Below are 21,880 nucleotides of genomic sequence, written 5' to 3'. Positions count from 1 at the left end.
CCGTTCCTCGAACCGCTTAATCACTCGCGACACCGTGGAATTCGCGATTCCCAACGTTTTAGCGATGGAACGATGCGAGAGATCCTTGTTCTCGTGATGAATGCGCAAGATTTTATCACGCACGAGCTGTTCTTTCGATTCCATTTCCGCGAGTTTTGATCACAGGACTTTAAAACTTGCAGGATGTAAATAATGCACTATGAACTAAATCCACCCAAATTTTCATTAAATTCTACCCAACGGTTAAAAAGTTAGAGCAATTTCATAGTGTGGCAATTTCATCGTGGACACCCTTTATTTACCCGTCGTACAACAAAATTGTCAATGCCAAGAAACAGTGCTATCCGGAAGATCAATTTATTATGGTTGATGAAAAAAATGCCGAAGTAAATCTTCAAAAGCTTTTGGACCATACCTCAAGTAGGATTGTTTTGGCAAACAAGGAGCATCTTGAAGATTTTTCAAATGACGAGCTCAAGCAGGTTGTACCTTTTTTATTTTCATTATAGAGACTTTGAACCAATAGTTTATTTTCCTCAGGTTGTACTTTTGGTAAAATGGGGATTCGATGGCAGCAGCGGACATGCGGAATATAAGCAAAAATTTGAGAATGACGACGGAGAATCTAGTGATTCAAATATGTTTATTACTTCCTTAGTTCCTATTAAGGCAGATGTAAACGAAAAAGTTTTGTTCCAAAATCCCCGACCATCATCAACCCGATTCTGTAGACCTGTGAGGATTCAGCTCGTGAGTGAAACTACGGAAGTTTCAATCAACGAGAAGAAACATATAGAGAATCAGATTGACCAGCTTGTTCCAACAGTAATTACGGTAGAAGGCCGTACCATTATTGTGCGCTATGAGATGGTTTTGACAATGGTAGACGGAAAGGTCTGCAATGCTGTTACGGGCAACAAATCGTCACAAACTTGCTATATTTGTAATGCAACCCCGAAATTGATGAACAATCTTGATTCAGTAACTGAACGCGTGGAGAACAGCGATGCTTTCCAGTTTAGGCTTTCAACTTTGCATGCCTGGATCCGGTGAGATTTATTAAAATTAAGTGTTAAGTATTATGGTTTGATACAATATCAATATTTTATAGCTTTATGGAATACTTTCTTCACTTGTCTTACCGACTTGAAATTAAAAAAATGGCAGGTAAGAGGACAGAATGTTCAAGCCATGAAGATTAGAAAGAATCAAATCCAAAAACGATTCAAAGTGGAAACTGGCCTGATTGTTGACAAGCCTAGGCCTGGAGGATCTGGAACGTCCAACGACGGCAATACTGCCCGACGTTTCTTTTCCGATCCCAAGAATACAGTTGCAATAACTTGACTGGATGTGACAGCACTGAAACGATGTGGTTCCATATTACAGGTAATAAAATGGAATACTGAAAAACCAAATGTACATACAAACAATACAATATTCTTAGGTATTAGCGTCAGGGCACAAAATCAACACGGAACGGTTTTCTAGTTATTGCATTGAAACAGCAAAGTATCTAGTGGACCTATACCCCTGGTACTACATTCCAGCTTCAGTGCATAAAATTCTGATTCATGGTGCCCAGGTCATCAATCATTTCACGGTTCCTATCGGACAGCTTTCCGAAGAAGCACAGGAATCGAGGAATAAAGACCTCAAACGATACCGCCGAGACCACACTAGAAAATGTTCCAGAACGATCTTGAATCTTGATTTGATTCGCCGTTTGCTAGTGTCTTCAGATCCACTAATCTCAAGCATGCGGAAAAGCCCCAAAAAGGACACAAAAAATTTGTCTCAAGACGCAAAGTTCTTGTTGAGCTTAGATGATGGAGAAGAAATGGATTCGGAGGATGAACATGATGTTTCAGATGATTTTGAAGTTTAATTTGTTTATCAGAAATTTTTAATTGTTACGTTGGTTTTATGTTTGGATTAGTTTAACATGTTATTTTACTTTTAAGTTAGTTTAAAATAAGTAAAAACAAACTAGAAATTAAACAAAAAATCAAGACCATTGTTAGTTAGCAAAATATCGTTTTTACTTGAATAGCCCCATACAAAAATCTTAAATCTTTGTTTACTAAAATCCACCACAGTTTCCAGGATACTAACGGATACTAATGATCTCCACAACATTTCAAGTACAAATTCTGAGCTTTCAAATGAAACTTGTTGCAAGTGCGGCAATTTGCGGCCAGCTTAGTTATAGCCTTTTGAAAAAGGGTAATTTTTTGCTTAAAAATCACTGTATCTCTCGCCAATCAAATCATAGCACTTTGGTGTCTTCAGAAAAGTTGTGTGTTTAGATATTATCTAAAACTTTGCAGAATGCACCAAAGAGATACAACGTGAATAAGACATAGAAAAACTCAAACAACTGATTTTAAGGTGCAACTGGCAAATAATCTCTTATATCTTCATACAATGAAGTCATGGCAACTTGATGTCTTCAGCAAAGTTTCTTGAAATTGAAAGCCCTACAAATTTGTACAAGACATCATCTCGATATCTGTTAATATAAAAAAATTAGTTTTTTGAAGTGCAGTTGCACCTTAAGAAAAATTAAGGTGAACATTCCAAAAGGTGCGGAATCCAGAACTATGAAAATCTTCTGAAGACACCTTAATGCTAAAACGTACGTACATCTCAGAAAACAATTAAGTTCACGAATTTGCACTTTTAAACCACTGTGCATTGGTGAGATTTGATTTTTTTGTTTATGTTTTTCCAACACATAATATGAGTGAACAAATCTCAACTTGGAGTCGACCTCATTTGTCGTGTAATCGTAATTTATCTTTTTTGTTAATTGCTTTTAACGTATACGGCGTAAATTGATGCAGTCCCAACTCCAATTAGGTTCAATTCGTTTAAAGCAGGTATTTTTGCTCAAACATGACTTTTACTAGCATTTAAAATTTTGCTTCTATTTCATGACTCCGTCCCTCGCCCACCCCCACAACCGTCACACGCAAAACTTCTGCTAAAAGTTTTGAAAGCCCAATTACATACATTTCTGAAATTCACAGACATTTTTCGCAGACTTCTGAAAAAAAAATCTGGCATCTCTGGTCGCCATATTGTCATTATGAAAATTCCATTAGCCTTGGAATAAAATCCAAGAAATTTCAATAAAATAATGGCTAAATTAGAGATCCGAAATGATTTCCAGTGTGCATTGGTATGAATTTATTTATTGAGATCTATTTTCTGTAAAATCAACATGACTCCATCAAATTCATTTGATTTCTGAAACAATCTTTTTTGTTAACTTGAATTATTTTGGAGGCGCATTTATTTAACGCTCATATTATCCCAATATACACGATAAAATTTCAAGCGCATATGTTTTGATGGGGGTCTCCCTTAGCTCTGTCGGTAAAGGCGCAGCTACAAAGCAAGACCATGCTGAAGGTGGCTGGGTTCAATTCCCGGTCCGGTCTAGGAATTTTTCGGGTTGGAAAATGTCTCGACTTCCTTGGGCATAAAAGTATGATTGGACTTGCCACACAATTATACCAATGCAAAAATGGTACAGGCATCGAAAGCTCTCAATTAATAACTGTGGAAGTGCATCTAGAACACTAAGTTGAGAGCACGCAATAAGCTAATATGCGATATGCAATAAGCATGAAATGCGAAGAAGACGAAGAAGAATGTTTTGATTGATTGCATGGTGATTTGGTGAATTTACCACTGAAGATTTCCACATGAAAAAAAAAAGTTTCAGCTGCACATAACAACAACAAGCTAATTTATGGCGGTTGCTTTGAAGCAATAAAAATTAAATTTGATTTATAACTGATTTTCACCAAAGCGTAATAAAACTGCTTGAATGCAATATTACCATAGAGGTAACTCAAAGACCAGAAGGTCCCGAAGAAACGAGCTCAACTTTTTGGCTCAGCTCTGGTACTATCTTCGGTCCCAAGCTAATCGATTCATCCCTCGAAACATAGGAAAATCAACTAACCCCTCATTTTATCTGTCAAACTTTCATAGCGAATCAAAACAAACATAGTGTAGTACTGGAATTTATACTATAATGGGATACGTTAGTCGATTTGCTTGGGACCAATAGGCTAGTCATTAGTGAGCCAATTTAAAATCGTTAGTTTCGTATTGATTTTTGATATTACTCTTAAAGAGGCCATGAGAACCTTTCCGACGGGATTCAGCTGCTCAGAATCTGATGGAACATCTCTCTGATATCCCCACATACGGCCACCTTGAACTCTCTGAAGCGGATTAATACGGACAGAAGCGATGCCAACTCATCAGGACCCTTTAAGAGGACCGAGTTGAGAGGAACGCCGTGAACCTTGGCTGCAGCATCCCGTACCATGCGTATCTTTCCAGGTTTGTTAGGGTTTTCTACGACGAATATCGGAAGGTACCAGACCCGTGAATGTGGCTCGTGGAGTTCTTCAGCAGTCAGCTTCCTAACATAGCCCTTACTGATGTGTTCCTGCATCTTCGTCTTCAGTGCGTCCGCTAAGGCTGGATCCTTTATCATCCGATTTTCCAGACACTTCCACCGCCGGAGGGCCATCGCTTTACTGTTCGGTAGTCGGACATTCTCGTACTTCCATAGAAGACTATATTCGTAACGGTTATCTCCTAAGCGGGTTAGAGAATCCAACAGGGATCGAGCTCGCTGTTCTTCCTGCGAGAGCAGTAGCTTGTTTGGTTTGACAACCCCGAGGCTATCAAACGCGAAGTACGATTTCATCGCTTTGTGGAGATTATCATCATTCTCCCGATTGCAATCGCAGGTTTGGACACTGTGGTAGTTCAGATATCCAGCCGCCTCTTCCTTTCCGGTACAGTTGCCGTACACCATCCAGCCTAAGCGAGACTTCACTGTGATTGGCTCATTCTGCTTTCCCTCCCGACTCTTAAACCTTAAACTTCGAGCGGTAGTCCAGCCAGGTGCGGATATTTGTTCTGCATCTCGGTCAGTAGCAGCGTTTGCGGACGAATTTGAAGGGAAGACATGGTGTACACTCCCGACAGGTCGTACTTCTTCGAGCACACCGGATATTTGCAGATTCACTTGCTGCGACTCGTTTTCCACTCTACGGGTTCCGCCGGTCCATTTTAGGCACAACGATTTTCTCGGCCCTTCGACGCCTAGTTCATTGGCTAGGTCTTGCTCTATGAGGGTAAGCTCGGATCCATCGTCCATGAACGCGTAGATCTGCACTGCCTTTTCCGGTCCGTATAGTACGACAGGAACGATGCGGAATAACACTGCCGACTGACCTTGGTGGACGTTGCAGCTCGGCTCCGGTCCTTTCGGTCTAGACGGAGAGATTGTAGATGATTGCGACGTTGATGGCTTAGGGTCGTGGTGCTTTTCCAGATTGTGGAGCAGAGGATGATGCAGGAATGTACATCCGTAAGTACCGCACTTTTTTTGTTGCTTGCATGTTCCGTTATGCTTTCGCAGACACTTGCGGCAAAGCTTGCACTCTTTCACCGTCGCCCACTTCGAATCGTAGCTCAATCCCTCGAACCTGGTACATTTTGCAACTGACGGACAACTCCCTTTGCACACCGCGCACTGCTCCTTGATCGGATCCTTTGGAGTGGACGGCTTTGGCTTGCTATACGTTTCGATTGGTTTTGCGGCACTCGTTTCTGGCTCGGAGTGGAAGTTCAGCAACCCATCCTTCTTGGTACTCCGCCTTTGTTGATCGCGTCCTGTATCGGATTGTTACGAGCATACCTCGCCCAGTCTAGCTTTAAAGATGACGACAGCCGCTCTACTAGCTCGTATCGGAGAGATGCATTGAAGATAAAGTCGTCGACCTCACGTGCTCTGATTGTTGCGACCATATTCTTCACCGTTAACGCAAAATCCACCACTGTCTCAAGGTTTTCCGTGTTTGGTGGAGGCAGGTTCCTGATCTTCTTGACGATCGACTGTACTATCGCTTCTGGACGCCCGTAGAGCATCTTTAGCGTTCCCAATACGTCTGCTACATTCGAAGGAAAAAATAGCTCGCACCTCACTGCCTCCAGCGCCTTTCCTTTCAAACACTTCCGTAGTCTCAGCATGTTCTCCTCATATGTGAATCAAAAAATCTGCAATTTGGCTCCGATTTAGAATACAGACCGGCTCCTCTGGAATTGTAACTGGTGTGCCTGGTCTCGGATTGCCCGATCGAATCGGTGTCGAGCGCTGGCCAGGAACGAACTGGTTGGCTTCCTCCAGGGTACCCAAATTCATCGAAGGGACGAAAGATGGTCTGGCATGGCTCTGTGGCTGCATCTGTTGGCGGTAGAACAAGTCATGGCGCGGGTCGTCACTTCGTGTGCTTGGATTTAATTCCGGAACGTAGGAAGATCTTGCACCAGCTACTGGTTCCCAAATCTCTTGACGACGCTGGCGATGGCACATATCCGGTATCGTTCCTGGCATGAACACTGTTCCGTCCTGGGGATGTGAAGCACGACGTTCATTCGACGAAAATTGCTCAAACTGTATCCGTGGCGCGGTCGAAATGGATTGCGGTTGTCCAATAATAGGATGCTGGGAGCTTTGCCAGAAGCGGTTGCACTGAGCACCTAGATCCAACGGTTGCATGAACGGCTGCTTCGTATGTCGTACAGACTGTGACAGACCACTCTGGTAGGGCTGACCGAGCTGAACATTTCGAAGAATTTATAGATTTCGCTGACGCTGGACGACATCCGGAGCTCGGTGCTCCTCGGGTCTCTCCGATTTGTTCGGTGTTTGCCCATCTGCCTCCTCTACTGCTAATCCGGAATCTTCACCGTGGAGTTCGGTTTCCACTATCCACTGCTCGATCTTGGACATGTTGTCTTCGACGTCATCAGCCTCCGTAGATGTCTCGCTTCCATAAGCCGTCAGTGGGTGGTACTTCCGTTCGAGGAATCGCCTTTCCTACTCGAACTCCTCCTCGAGTTTCTTCAACTCGAGTTCCTTCATCCTTCTCGATCCACTGGTGTTGGAGCTGACCTTGCTCTTTGACCGTAGCGATGTAGTTTTCTTCGGGGGTGGATTTACTTGCTGTTGTGCGATCGTAGCAACAATCAATACGAAACCAACGATTTTAAATTAGCTCACTACTTGACTAGCCTATTGGTCCCAAGCAAATCGATTAACGTATCCCATTCTAGTCAAAATTCTAGTACTACACAATGTTTGTTTTGATTCGCTATGAAAGTTTGACAGATAAAATGAGGGGTTATTTGATTTTCCTATGTTTCGAGGGGTGAATCGATTAGCTTGGGACCGAAGATAGTACCAGAGCTGAGCCAAAACGTTGAGCACGTTTCTTCGGGACCTACTAGTCTTAGAGTTACCTCTATGGTCGTAGTATTGGTGAAACTAGTATGGGGAATGCGTGGGACCTTACAGTTCGGACAGACCCAACTGACATTGGCAATTTCTTCCGAAACTTCCGCACAGACGAAGTGGAACCACCGATCTCAACCATCACACTGCACCATTTCTTCATTATCACGCTCTTCACACAACTGACATTGGTAATCCCGGTTTTTTCGAGCGCCGCGGTATTTCCGACATTGCCAGCGTTAGATACTGTTGACCCAGTTGGATGGGGATTTTTATTTTTGGCAACGTCAACATTTACCTGGCCTTCGGTGCTACGAGGGGAAACGATGACAACGGGTGGACCTGCCTTTTTCGTCGCGGTTTCTGTGACGAAATCTCCTCCAGTTTCTCCAACCATCCCTGGTGTTGGCGTTTCGAGGGCGTTACCAGCAGGGCTAGATGACTTCTTCGACATTATAAAAGAATTTTATAATTTGTTGCGGAGTCAGCGAAACTAGGAACCAAATTTCATCAATTTATTCACGAATAGAAAGAAAATTATAAAATTCCTGCGGAAGAACCTTGGGTATAAACAATACGATCTTTTTGACTTACTTTTAGTGTTTCTAGTCTCGTACTACTCTATCACAACAATTATAGCGTTCGTATGTCCTGGAGCTAACCATCTGGGAATACTGTGATAATTAGCATTAACCGGACTTCATTTGCCTATTTCTCAGCGCTTCTCGATCTCCTTTGTCTAGATTTAGTATAGTATACAATAGCTTAAGACAACTTCTTTTCTTCGTTTCTTCTGTCCTTACCTAGATTTAGTTTCTTGTATTTTTTTAAGCACTACTCTAGACTTTAGGATTATACAAATTTAGCTTTAAGTTAGGCAAATTAACTGTTTATTTAGTAGTTAATAATCTCCGTAGAGGAATCAAGTTCACTTGTTTACGTTCACTTCAATACAATGGCCACCTTATTGATCCTTTTCTCCTGCACCAATCCCTTGTTCAGCGCTGGGTGTGGTGCACAGTGGTACCAACAATCAATACGAAACTAACGATTTTAAATTGGCTCACTACTTGACTATAGCCTATTGGTCCCAAGCAAACGATTAACGTACCATATGCTAGTCGAAATTCTACTACTACACAATGTTTGTTTTGATTCGCTATAAAAGTTTGACAGATAAAATGAGGGGTTCGTGGATTTTCCTATGTTTCGAGGGGTGAATCGATTAGCTTGGGACCGAAGAGAGTACTATAGCTGAGCCAAAAAGTTGAGCACGTTATTTCGGGACCTTCTAGTCTATGGTGGTATACAGCAACAAAAAAATGTAATATCGATCAATGTAATTCTCAAGCTGATGTATGAAATAATGATGTAATAACAAAAAGCATATACAATATTACATCAATGGATGTAATTTTTGTTGTGTTCACTAATAAGACACTTGTCATTTAGTTACTCACTGATTATAACTACAATCAGCGATGTTTATTGCCGAGGCTATTTATAGGGTTGTAAACAATAACGATAATGTACAATCATCAGATTCTGTTCTTTGTTTACTTATGTACATATCTTCATATCTCTACCACTACATTTACTGTTGACGTTTCCCTATCAGAACCGCCGTCGGCGTTGTTCACTTGCTGACTACACTGAAACAAATGTAACAATACCTTCACCTTTAAGTTGAAAATCATATTTAATTCAAACTCTTTATAATATCTAAATTTTGACCAGACAATAAACTGAAATTCATAATCATTATTCATTTCGAAAGTTTCAAATTCACACATGAAAATTCATTGGAAGTAAACATATTTATCATCGACATTTTTTGTTTTTTTTTTCTAGCCGATCTTCTTAACTTTGGCGAACACGATGAAGCTGAATTCTGAACTGGTCGCTGGATGGATTGCAACACTCTTGGATGCAGCTCGCTGCTTGCTGACAAGGGTGGTTCTGGACTAACTGTAAACCCCAGAAATTCTTCTTCGCTGTCTTCCAAATCCTCGAAACGTCTCTTCGTTCCGCGTCCGTGGAGTCCGCCCTTCTCCACTGAACCTGGCAACGAGCTTGAATGGCCATGTTCGCAATCATCCTTTCGTAACTGGAGCGTCAAATTACGCCTTCGTCCAGTCTGGCTTGGAATCTTCACCTGCCCCTTGTGGGCCGAGAAGAGGATTGACCCCACGGCGACCTGTAAAACATTTTGAGAGATTCTTTTAATAAAACTTGCATCAAGCCATTTTTCAACATCTTTTGGATTATGATTCTTGTAATAAACCTTATCGCCCAACTTCAAAGTAGCATAAGGATCTGTAATATCATCTATACTTGATTTTTACTTCAATGCTAATGGTTCGGCTAACTGTTTTTTGTAGCTATTCTTAGGATTAACCAGATCCAGAATGGTTTTTGGCTTGAAACTCAAAACATTTTCAGAAGGATACTTTCCCCCTTCAGATAAGCAGGTATTTCTGTAATTGAAAAGGAAGTAGGGTATACGTCCCTAACCTCGGTCTAATATGCAGCCATCGATTACGTTTTTAATCATAACTCATCAATGAATTTACCTGCAAACGATATTCTACTGCTAAATGGTATGCTTAGATATGCTTATCATGTCGTTTGCTATCAGAAACCACGAAAAGTTGAAAAACTTACTTTTTTTAAGACAATAACTCACGAGGGAAATGTATGTAATATGGGTCTATTGTCCCCAAATTGGGTCTATTTATGGATGCAACTTCGTCCTATCTTGTTTGATCCTCAAAAAAACGCTCTTGGTAACGTTTTCTGATGTATTTTTTTTTATCACTATCACTGTTAACTTAATGCTCTTCATTCCTCAAAACATTTCTTAGAGAAAATTTTACGAAAACTACATTAAATCACTCAATTTAAAAATTAAAAATTAAAAATTTCGCTTATCGTCTTTTGACCGCAGAATATCTAAATCAGAACATTGTGATGTTCATTATACAGGTTTGGCAGAAAAAATCTCCCTTCCTGTTCGTTCCTTATCATCCAAATGCAAAACAACATTGTTGACGTTACTCTTATTGCTATATGCTGTCAAATGAATTTCATGGGCCATAGTTAGGAACATAGAAAAGAAATGTGTCCCTAAAGTTGGGTCCATGTTTTACTTGTGAAAACGTTGTTAAACAATTAAAATAAACATAAAATATTCAAACAGCAACTGTAAGTTTTACGTCTAGTGTGTATTATCAGGTAATTCCAATCAATAAATGCCATAATCAGGCCATTTGATGATCGTCAGTCAACCTTCCCATCTTAACCTTATAAGTCATGGCGGCTAAAAACTCCGAACATTGTGATATTCTCAACCAGTTTTATTACTTACGAGAGCTGAAAATGTATTGAAATGTTGTGATATAAATTGATTTGTGTGTGGTACACATTTATCAACCATCAGTGATCAATATTTTCCTTATTTTTTGTGTAATATTCCTTAATTAATTATTTATTTGCGTGATAGGCCGAATGAAAGGACTAGACCCACATTACATACCGTAACCCTAGTTTATTTTGTCCTGTAGGTCCATGTTTCTCATAGTGGGGTTCAATAGAAATTTCTTCAATACATCTTTTGACACTCTAACTAGACGTTCCGCCTGGCCATTACTTTGAGGGTGATATGGCGGGCTTTTAAAAACCTGAATACCTTGCCGTTCCAAAAATAATATGAAATATTTTGAATTGAAGGGAGGGCCATTGTCCGTCACTACTACGTCTGGGAGTCCAAAACGAGAAAATAAACCAATAAATTCTTTAACTACTTTCTCTGCGTCAGTACCAAATTTCATCCAAATTATTTCCAACCATTTTGAAAAGCTGTCCACCACTAAAAGAAAAGTACGCCGTTCAAAGTAAAAAAAATCGGCATGAATTCTGCTGAAAGGCCTTGTGGTTGAAATCCATTCCGAGGTATCTTTTTGATTCAAAGTATTAGAAGTTTTCACGCATACTTCGCAGTTTTTTTACAAATGTTTCAATGTCACCATTTATTCCAAACCAATAAATGCTTCTTCTGGCCTGTTGTTTCATCTTAACAATCCCGGCATGATTTGCATGCAAAATTTGTAGAACTTTATTTTGCAATGACACGGGAACAATAACTCTATCTTGAAAGAGTAAGCACCCATCTATTTCTTCGATGTCTTGATGTTGTGAATAAATATTTTTGAAACACTGATCAACTCGTTCTGGCCAGCCATTTTTCATAAATGTTAAAACTTGTTGTAAATAAAAATCATTTACAGTTCCTCTTGCTATTCCTGTAAAATCCAATGGTAAATCCTGAGAGTAATTCAAATTCTTTACTCTTCAAGCATCTGGGAACTTCTATTTCCAATGGAAAACGTGAACAAAAATCAGCATTAGCCATCTTGTTTGCTGGTCTGTATTCAAGATTGTAGTCATAGATGGCTAACTCCATAACATAACGTTGAATTCTTGTCACTGAAATTGAATTTCGCCCTGTTTTACCCAGTATTCCTAATAACGGTTTGTGGTCTGTAAAAATCGTAAAACTTTGACCAAATAAAAATTTGTAATTTTTTTTACTGTTGATACTACTGCCAAAGCTTCCAGATGAAGAAACTCTTTTGTGCCTGATTGAGCGAAAATGATGTAAACCAAATTGGTTTTTCCATTCCATCTATAACATGTGAAATAACTCCACCAAGACCATATGAGGAAGCATCCGTACTGACCACAATAGGCTTTTTGGGATCGTAAAATGTCAAAACATCTGCATTCAGTAATTTTTCTTTACAATTCCTGAAAGCTTCGTCACATTTGAAATCCCACACAAAAACAACTTCTTTTTTTTAGTAATTGGTACAGAGGGCTCAGTACTGTTGATAAATTAGACAAAAACTTGCCATAGTAATTTATCAAGCCCAAAAAAGCTTTCAACTCAGTCGTATTCTTAGGTTTTTGTGCAGAATTAATAGTTGAAACCTTCTCTGGATTTGGCATAAGACCATTGTCCGTTATAATATGCCCCAAGTATGGTAGCCGATTCACAAAAAATTTACATTTCTTAAAGTTAATTTCAACGTTTACTTCTGATAATCTGTCTAACACTAGAGTAACTCTTCTGTAACAATCGTCAAAGTCCTTTCCAGCAATAAGCACATCGTCAAGATAACAATAGACGTATTCTATTCCCTGTAAAATAGCCTCCATTATCTGTTGAAATATGGCTGCACTCGAAGATGCTCCTTGAGGCAGTCGATTATATGTAAAAAGTCCTTTAATGGTATTGATAACTACAATTTTTTTGAGTTTTCCGACAACTGTAGCTGAGTGTAAGCCGTAGCTCAATCCAAGGAACAGAAAATTTTACAGCCAGCTAAAGATGCAAACAAATCCTGAGCCGTTGGTAAGGGATAGGTGTTAGCTATCAAAACCTTGTTTATAGATACTTTACAGTCTATAACAAGTCTGATATCGCCATCTTTTTTTATTATCACCACCACTGGTGAAGCCCATAAGCTGGTTTTGATGGGAGTAATAATTTTATCTCTCTCCAGCAATGCTAAATGATCCATTACTTTATCTTTTAATCGGTAGGGTACTTCATACGGTCTTCTAAAAATCGGTCGATCTTCTCTCAATACCAACTCTGCCTCAAAACCCTCAATAGGCGATGAAAAATCTCTCGTAAAAATGGTGGCATAACGCTGCTTTATAATGCTCAATGCTTGCTCTTGATCAGTGGTGGCACGAGTCCTGGAGTTCAACATTTTTTCCTTAACATTTGATACTTTTTGCGATAACCATTTTGACGACACACAAAAACAAACTGGCAAGCGGCAAAAATGTCATGACATTTCTAAACTGTTTTCTGCCAGCGACAGAACATTTTCGCACAAAGAAGCAGACAAGACCGGCGGCGCGCGCGACATAAACTTATGTCGTGTAGAATTTTGCTGATTTCTGGCTAATTACTGCATTTATTTGATGTTTATTGCATGGAATTAAAAGATAAGAATGAAGACTGACCACTCATAAGCATTAATGTTAAAATTATGCGTAAATAAGAGAGTTGGTAATTTACTGTCACACGCAAGCCTGCAGCTAAAATTTCATTACAATAAACTGTTTGGAAAAATCAGGCTGCGAGATTTTATTTATTCTCTATCTCCGCTGTTCGCTTGGAATGTAGTTATAAACGGCCGCCCGTGTGCTGGCTGTTTTGTTTCGCTCTGAAAGATGGTTTTTCAAAAAATGTACTATTGCCACCTCTGCTCTTGATTCCCTTCAATACAGTTTATTCCACACCTGTTTAATAATTTAGACGATTCTAAAAACTTATCTCTCCAACCACTAAAAAATATATCCAACCAATTTCTACCAATAAGAGACGTAAATTCATGATCCCCATTCAAAACCACTAGTTCCAAAGTGGCCATAATTCCATTTAACGAAACAGAAACAAAAACTTTTCCAAAAATTTCTAACCTTGATCCGTTGATCACAATTAGTTTCCGGTTGCTATTTCTCAAACTGATGCCATTAAATTTCCTCCCGAATTCTGCTCTGCTTATTACAGATACAGCCGAACCACTGTCCACCTCCATTGCACATAGTTTTCCTTCTATTTTGACTTCGAGTAGACAAGGTTTGCTTACTTTACTGATTGAAGAAATCATAAGACAGGGATAATCACCTTCTTCCTCGGAATCGGAGTCATAATCTACTCGAAGCCTTTTGAAGTAATCGTTAACCTTTGCCTCCTCCTTCACGAATTTAACCGAATCCCGAGTTGTATCTCTCTGATTATCCAAAAAGCGGTAACAATTCTTCTGAATATGACCTCGCTTCCTGCAAAAATGGCAGACAAAATTGGCGTATCGGCCTCGACTCGAGCTTCTTTGACCTGACCTTGATCGTCCTTCAAACCTCCTGTAATCTGCACGCGAATCTCGATTTCTACCGTAATATCCTTCCCTAGATCTACTCCGACTGCGATCTCGCCTATCAATTCTAGATTTATTGTCACCGAGACGATGCTTGACCGAGTTAATTCCCACTTCCGAATTGATGTACTGTGTGTTACTGTTCGCCATTTCAAAACCTTCAATAATCCTTTCAGCCGATCTTAAGGTAAGATCTTCTTCATTTAACAACCTTTTTTGTAGCTCTCTATTGTACACTCCGAAAACTAACTGGTCGCGAATGGCTGAGTCACGAAATGCGCCGAAATCGCAGGATTCGGCTAACAATTTTACCGCTAAAACAAAATTTTCTCCACTCTCAGTAGGACTTTGTCGTCTGCAACGGAATTTATAACGCAACATTATCTCCGAATCAATTTTGTCAAAGCGTTCTTTAAGCTTTTTTGTTATGTCCGCATATTTTAATATTTTTAGGTCAGTAGCTGGGTATAAAAGCTTTAGCTCCTCAAAAACGGTTAGCCCTGCACAGCTCATAAAAATGTCCTTTTTCCTATCTTCCTCAATATTATTTGACGAAAAAAAATACTCGATCAGTTCTACATAATTTGACAAACTAGTGCCAGGCACATACGGGTCGATTGTGCCGATCAACGCCATTTTGGCTGCACCGAATCAATAAAAACACAATTGTGCGCACTTTAAAACACCAATGTAAAAGGATTTAATGAGAGAAAAACCACGTACCTTTGTACCTCACAGTAGAATCCGTCCGATGCAACCCGTTGCCACCCGCCTGTAAACAATTCGCTTCTTGTGGCCAGTCCAACCACCGGCTTCTTCCTCTTTGAAATTCACTTCCTCCAAACTCAGCGAATTAAATTTTTCTCAACAATCCACTATTTGTCGTACTAACGTCTCTGTGCGGTGCACAACGTAAAAATCTCCGGAATGGAACTCCCTTCGGGGAATAATCAAAAATTGCCACTGGATAACAACCAACAGGCCAGAGATTGTTGGATTCTCTAGTTGGTGCTCCAGCAGCGGGTATTTGATTACAGTTAAGCAATAGGTGATCCGTGTGCAGTCAAAACGGTATCCACATTAGACTACCACGGGAGGGATCTAATTGTGGACCGAATCGAAGGAATCAACACTAATTGCTTCCTTGGGTGCTGCTCCGATGAGCAACGGGACGGGTGGACTGTTCGGCAACAGGTTCAGCAACAGCAGCGATCAGATGCTTCAGTTCCGCAGTGGATAGGATCGGAATGATGCTCCCTTTAGTGGAGAAATGAAAAATTCGGCTTCTCTGTGTAACAATGTTTATTTTCTTGACTTTAATCGTAAGACGACTAAAATACTAATAATAAAACTGCGCCCTTTGACGTTCACTTATATACTAACACTTTCTCTGTCGTGCGTGAGGGTTATACAGAATAGGCTCCGCCTATTTACATGGGAATGTCGAAAGAGGCACAAACAAAAATATGGATTGGACACTGACAACGGGAAAGACGAGGGGTTCTAGATGGGCAAAAAGATTCAACTTTTCGTTTGGAATGTAAGGGAAGATAGGGACAAAATGGACATATTAACGCAAATTCAAACGTTCGGAACCGAACATTCTCCCCCCGGGTTGCGATGTGGATCTGCAGGTGCGAGAGCTTTATCATTTTCTTCAATTGGAAGTGGTGCTAGCCTTGAGACTGAGCGACGGTATACTCCAGTAGATGTCTTGACGTCTACTACCCTAACTATTGAATCACTGCCAGGATAAACCTTCAAAATCTTGCCCAGTTTCCATGATTGTGGAGGAAGGTTGTCCTCCTTAATAAGGACAATTAGCCCGGGAACTACGTTCGAAGAACCTTTGATCCATTTTGAACGAGCTTGCAAGGTATTTAGGTACTCGTTTGACCAACGTCTCCAAAAATGCTCCCGGAGAGCTTGCAAATACTTCCAACGGTTTAAACGATTTGTAGGGATTTCTTCAAGCGTAGGTTCTGGAATAGCGACCAACTCTCTGCCAATAAGAAAATGGCCAGGTGTCAAGGCAGATGGTTCATGGGTATCCAACGAGTTGGCGAAGAGAGGCCGCGAATTAAGCACTGCCTCAATTTGTGTAAGGACAGTGTAGAATTCTTCAAAGGTGAGACAGGCATTGGACAAAATCTTACGTAAGTGGGTTTTTGTACTCTTCACACCAGCCTCCCACAATCCCCCAAAATTCGGAGACCGAGGTGGTATGAATTTCCAGACGATTTCTCGAGCGCTACAGAATTCATCAATCCTTCCTTTGACCTGATCATCCCGGAACATTAAATAAAGATCGTGAAGATCCGACCTTGCTCCAGCAAAGTTTGTGCCGTGGTCAGAGTGAATTTCCTCTACCAGACCACGACGGCTAATAAATCGGAGGAGAGCTGCTACAAAAGCCGCGGACGAGAGATCAGAAACTAATTCTAAGTGAATGGCCTTGGTAGCGAGACACACAAAAATACAAATGTAGGCCTTTACTCGCACGGACTTCCGAAGACCAACCTTTATGAATACCGGCCCGGCAAAGTCCACACCGGTGCGAGAAAATGGAGCGGAAGGAACGACACGAGCTTCGGGCAAACGACCCATCATGGGCTGTAAACAACGAGGGCGAGATCGAAAACAGGTAACACATTTTCTCAATACCTTACGAATGGTTGATTTGGCGTTAATCAACCAGAACCTCTGTCGCAGAAGTGACATCAATCCGGAGGGTCCAAGATGAAGATTTTCCAAATGCATATCACGAATAAGCTGTTCACAAACAGGGCTCTTATTCGGAAGCAATAATTGGTGTCGAGCATCATAAGGCAGGCGAGAATTCTCTAATCTACCACCTACTCTCAACAGGCCATCCACCAACACTGGATCTAGCGTTGCTAGATGACGACTAGGCTTTCCACACGAAATCAGATTAATTTCATCCGACCATTCCAGACGTTGAACCAATCCAATAATAACAGTCATCGATTTACGTAATTCGGGTACGGTCAAATTTTTATTACACAAACGGTCCGCTCGGCTGCATCTGCAGTTGTTCACAAAACGTAAGACATACCCAACAACCCTCTGCAATTTTCGGAATGAACCGAAAGCTTCAAGAAAAGGAACGTCTTGCTGAACAACCGGAACAGAGGCAGCAGTTATAACCGAAATAACATCTGGTAATTCTGATTCTGGTAACGAATCAGGAACGGCGACTTCATACTGGTGTAATTTCAAAAAGGACGGTCCACTCCACCACAAACTATTAATCGCTAGAACCTGTGGAACCTGTCCTCTGGACACAACATCGGCTGGGTTGTCTTCAGAACGGATGTATGACCAGTAACATCCGTCGGTGTTTGAATTGATTTCCGTCACGCGATTGCGGACAAACACTTCGAGCTGACTGGCAGACTTCTTCAACCAAGCAAGCACAATACGACTGTCGGACCACAAGCAGATACGCTGAATGTCAATCTTCAAAGACGAGACGCACTTGGGGACCAGTCTGGACAACAATAAGGCGGCACATAATTCCATTTTGGGAATTGTCAAAGGTTTCAGGGGAGCAATCCTTGATTTACTGCAGAGCAGCGAAACCTTGACCTCGTTAGCAGAAACCACTCTCAGATAAACGACTGCTCCGTAAGCACGATTGGAAGCGTCAGCGAACCCATGTATTTCGACGCGTCTGACATCTACCAATCCAACGTAGCGGGGAATTTTGATCATATCAATGTACTTCAACGAATCTCTAAATGTAAGCCAAGATTGCAAAACATCACCTTCCAACGAGTCGTCCCAACCCAAACCATCCTTCCATAAACACTGCATAATCTCCTTTGCCAAAACGATTACTGGAGCAATTAGCCCCAATGGATCAAATATCCTAGCAATCTCAGAGAGGACGATACGTTTGGTTGTGATGGGCGGAGACTGAAACTTCAGTTCACAATGATAACGAAAAATATCCTCATCTGGATCCCATAATAGACCCAGGGTTTTGATGACCTTGTTGAAATCTGAATCCACTAACTCCATGAATTTCTCACGATCTTCATCAGGAACTGTGTCGAGAATGGCTGGATCACTCGCACACCACTTGTGGACTGGGAAACCTCCAGAGTTCAACAAATTTGTCAACTCCACACGAAGAGCAATGGCCTGCTCAATGGTGTCAGCTCCTGATACCACGTCATCCATATAAACATCCTCTTCTAAAACCTTGGAAGCTGTTGGAAAATGGTGGGATTCATCACGGGCTAACTGCAACAATGTTCGGGTGGCCAAGAATGGAGCACTGGCTGTCCCATATGTAACGGTTGTCAACTCTAGGATCTGAAGTGGGTCATCAGGGTTTTCCCTCCAATAAATTCTCTGAAGGGGAGAATGATCCTCATTAACCTTGATTCTTCTAAACATTTTTGAAACATCAACCTTTAATGCAAAACGATGTTTGCGGAACCGCAGATTTAGTGAAAAAATGTCAGGCTGAACCGTCGGACCAATCATCAAAACATCATTGAGAGATGGACCAGTTGTTCGAGCCGAGGCATCGAAGACAACTCTTAAACGGGTGGTGGAACTACTTGGTTTCAAAACCGCATGGTGAGGTAAATAGTGAACCAACTTCCCAGGGACGTCATCTACCTCGGAAACTTCCTTACAATGGGACAACGACTTATACTCGTTGATGAAATCAACGTAAGCACCCTTCAAATCGGCATTCTTACTGAATCGATGCTCCAGAATGTGGAAACGCTTTAGGGCCAACGATCGGTTATTACCTAACTCACTTACGGATTCCTTCAACGGAAGGTGGACAGTGGAAGTACCATCAGGGTTTCGAACGGAAGTGGAACTGAAAAGCTGCTCACAATCTTGCTCCTCCTTAGACACAGCATCACTAGACTCAATCGACTCAATCGACCAAAACCTTTCCATGCATTCTGTGAGGGGCCGCAAACTAGCCGTGTAGCAATGCTGAGTCTCATCTGCACCCTCAGCACCACCAGCAACAACCCAACCCAATCGGGTTTCCCTTAGGATCGGTAACTGATTTCCCAACATCAACTGCCCGGGTAACATCAAGTGGAAGAACAGTTTAACACCAATCAGCAAATCGACTTCTCCGGGTGTATGGAAGGTAGGATCGGCAAGGGATAAACCTGAAGGAATTTTCCATGATCGGGTATCTAGTTTTCGACCAGGGAGAGGACCAGTAACCACATCGGTGACCAAACATTCTATTTGGGCCTGAAATTCCATGCAACGAGAACGGATCGAAAGTGTCACCCTTTTGTCCAGCACCGATTTTTTACCGGTAGCTCCGAAAATTTCCACATGTGTAGGTTTCTGTTCAATTTCCAAATATTCAACAAACGAACGGGACACCAAATGTGGTTGGGAACCACAGTCGAGGAATGCACGGCAAGGGTGGGGATTTCCATTACTGTCTAGGACATCAATTATGGCCGTAAGCAAAAGCGTGCCATCCGATCGAGGAACCTTATGAACCGGATTGGACAATGACGATACACTTTCAACCAGAGCAGGAACTTGGGAATTAACGACAACTTTGGTGGATTCTGGGTTGGACCTTGGAACGAGGCTTGGATCAGGTTTTGAAACTTTGGGCTCATGAAGTAACGTATTGTGTCTGCTTTGACACTCCTGGCAGGATTTACTCGAAGGGCATTTAGATGCAAGGTGGCCCTTTCTCAAACAGTTAAAACAGAGATTAAGCTCTCTTACCTTGACTCTGCGTAGGGGTACCGTCAGAGATATAAACTTATCACACTTAAAGTTGGGATGGCTCGCACTGCAGATCTCACATTTCGCATCACTATTAGCTACGGGTGTAGCCATAGCGAACGATTTCATCGTAGGGGGCTTCGGGATAGACTTCTGACTGCATTCCTTGGCTGACGACGACCTTGGGTGACTGGCTTCACAACGCTCCAACAACGAACATCGCTCCTTCAAAAACGTCACGGTGTCTTCGTAATTCGGAATCTGCTTATGGGGAATGGTGGCCTCCCACTGCTTCCGCGTCTCGGGATCGAATGCATCGGATAGGACGACGACAACAAAACGCTCGGAAACGCCTTCCAAATTCTGCTCCAACAGCCTTAAACCTTCAACGTGGCGGGTTAATTCGTTTATGAGCTCCCTCATCTGCTTGGAGCACTCCTTGCTCATACGTTTCAAGCTCAGCAAGCCATGGATATGCGAATCTACTGCCTTTCGTTCGTCCTCGTAAACGTCAAGCAGCAGCTCCCAAGCATGGATGAAATTGCCTTCACTGAGCGTTTTTGGGTCGATGATCTTGGCGGCAGATCCACCCGCAAGTGCCCTCTCAAGATGGTGTAGCTTGACTGCATTGGAGTCCCTGGATCTGGCCATGATATCCGAAAACACCTGCTGGAACCTTGGCCAATTCTCCGGCTTCCCATCAAACGAAGGGATAGGAACCGGAAGCGGTTGCTGCTGTACAACAATTTGCTGTTGCTGGAAACCTGGCGCAGGCATGGGCACTACTGCGGGAGGAGTGGGTTGCGGTATAACGGACTGGATCAGGGCTTCCACCATCGTAGCGGTTTCGATGTGATGAGTCTCAAACTGAATGTACGTATCATCGTTCTGATCTAGCTTTTCCGGCGGCAGCAATGCAATGATTTGGTGATGGAAACTGAGGTACTCTTGGAAGTGGGCCTCCAGATTCTTGGCATACACCTTTAGCTGGGCGAGGGTAAATTGAACAACGCCAGCTTCCGAAGTCTCTTCAATGGCTTTCCGTATCCTGGTCACCTTGGCTTTCGCTTGGCCACGAAGATGTACGAGCGTCTTCACATCGGCCATCTTAGCAGCACCTTTTTGGGGTGTGGAGCAGCGACATAGATGCGTGGAACTTGCGACTGTTTCTTCAGCCCAATAGGGCACACTCACTACACTACTGTTCTTTCTTCGTCCCAACTGGGCACACACACGACTGTACTGTCTTTTCTTCGTCTCAACTGGGCACACACACGACTGTACTGTCTTTTCTAAAACTCGTTCGGACGTGCTTCAATATTTTCACTTCACTTGCGCGAACTGTACTTTCGGAACGCGAACGATGGTGATGGATGGTTTCTCCACTAGAGCTACTAAATTATCCAACTGCAACTGCAAAGCACCGATGCTGAATCCGGCTCGAAGGACCAAACAATGTGCGGTGCACAACGTAAAAATCTCCGGAATGGAACTCCCTTCGGGGAATAATCAAAAATTGCCACTGGATAACAACCAACAGGCCAGAGATTGTTGGATTCTCTAGTTGGTGCTCCAGCAGCGGGTATTTGATTACAGTTAAGCAATAGGTGATCCGTGTGCAGTCAAAACGGTATCCACATTAGACTACCACGGGAGGGATCTAATTGTGGACCGAATCGAAGGAATCAACACTAATTGCTTCCTTGGGTGCTGCTCCGATGAGCAACGGGACGGGTGGACTGTTCGGCAACAAGTTCAGCAACAGCAGCGATCAGATGCTTCAGTTCCGCAGTGGATAGGATCGGAATGATGCTCCCTTTAGTGGAGAAATGAAAAATTC

General features: G+C 42.0%; 1 protein-coding gene across 1 annotated transcript; it reads right to left on the bottom strand.

The window, feature by feature from the left end:
* Nucleotides 1–6,916: 6,916 nt before the first annotated feature.
* Nucleotides 6,917–21,147, bottom strand: LOC135709857 (uncharacterized). The gene is made up of 2 exons (XM_065232280.1): nucleotides 20,041–21,147; nucleotides 6,917–7,042 (listed from the first exon to the last, which is right to left on the bottom strand). Exons 1-2 carry the CDS (start codon nucleotides 21,145–21,147, stop codon nucleotides 6,917–6,919), a joined length of 1,233 nt encoding a protein of 410 aa, XP_065088352.1.
* Nucleotides 21,148–21,880: the final 733 nt, after the last annotated feature.

The sequence above is a fragment of the Ochlerotatus camptorhynchus genome, unplaced genomic scaffold (assembly GCF_037179485.1).
Source record: "Ochlerotatus camptorhynchus isolate MF236.1 unplaced genomic scaffold, CSIRO-AGI_Acam_v1.1 ptg000366l, whole genome shotgun sequence".
Classification (NCBI taxonomy): Eukaryota; Metazoa; Arthropoda; class Insecta; order Diptera; family Culicidae; genus Ochlerotatus; species Ochlerotatus camptorhynchus.
Note: the sequence above shows the minus strand (reverse complement) of the source record. Positions and strands in the feature narration are given on the sequence as shown.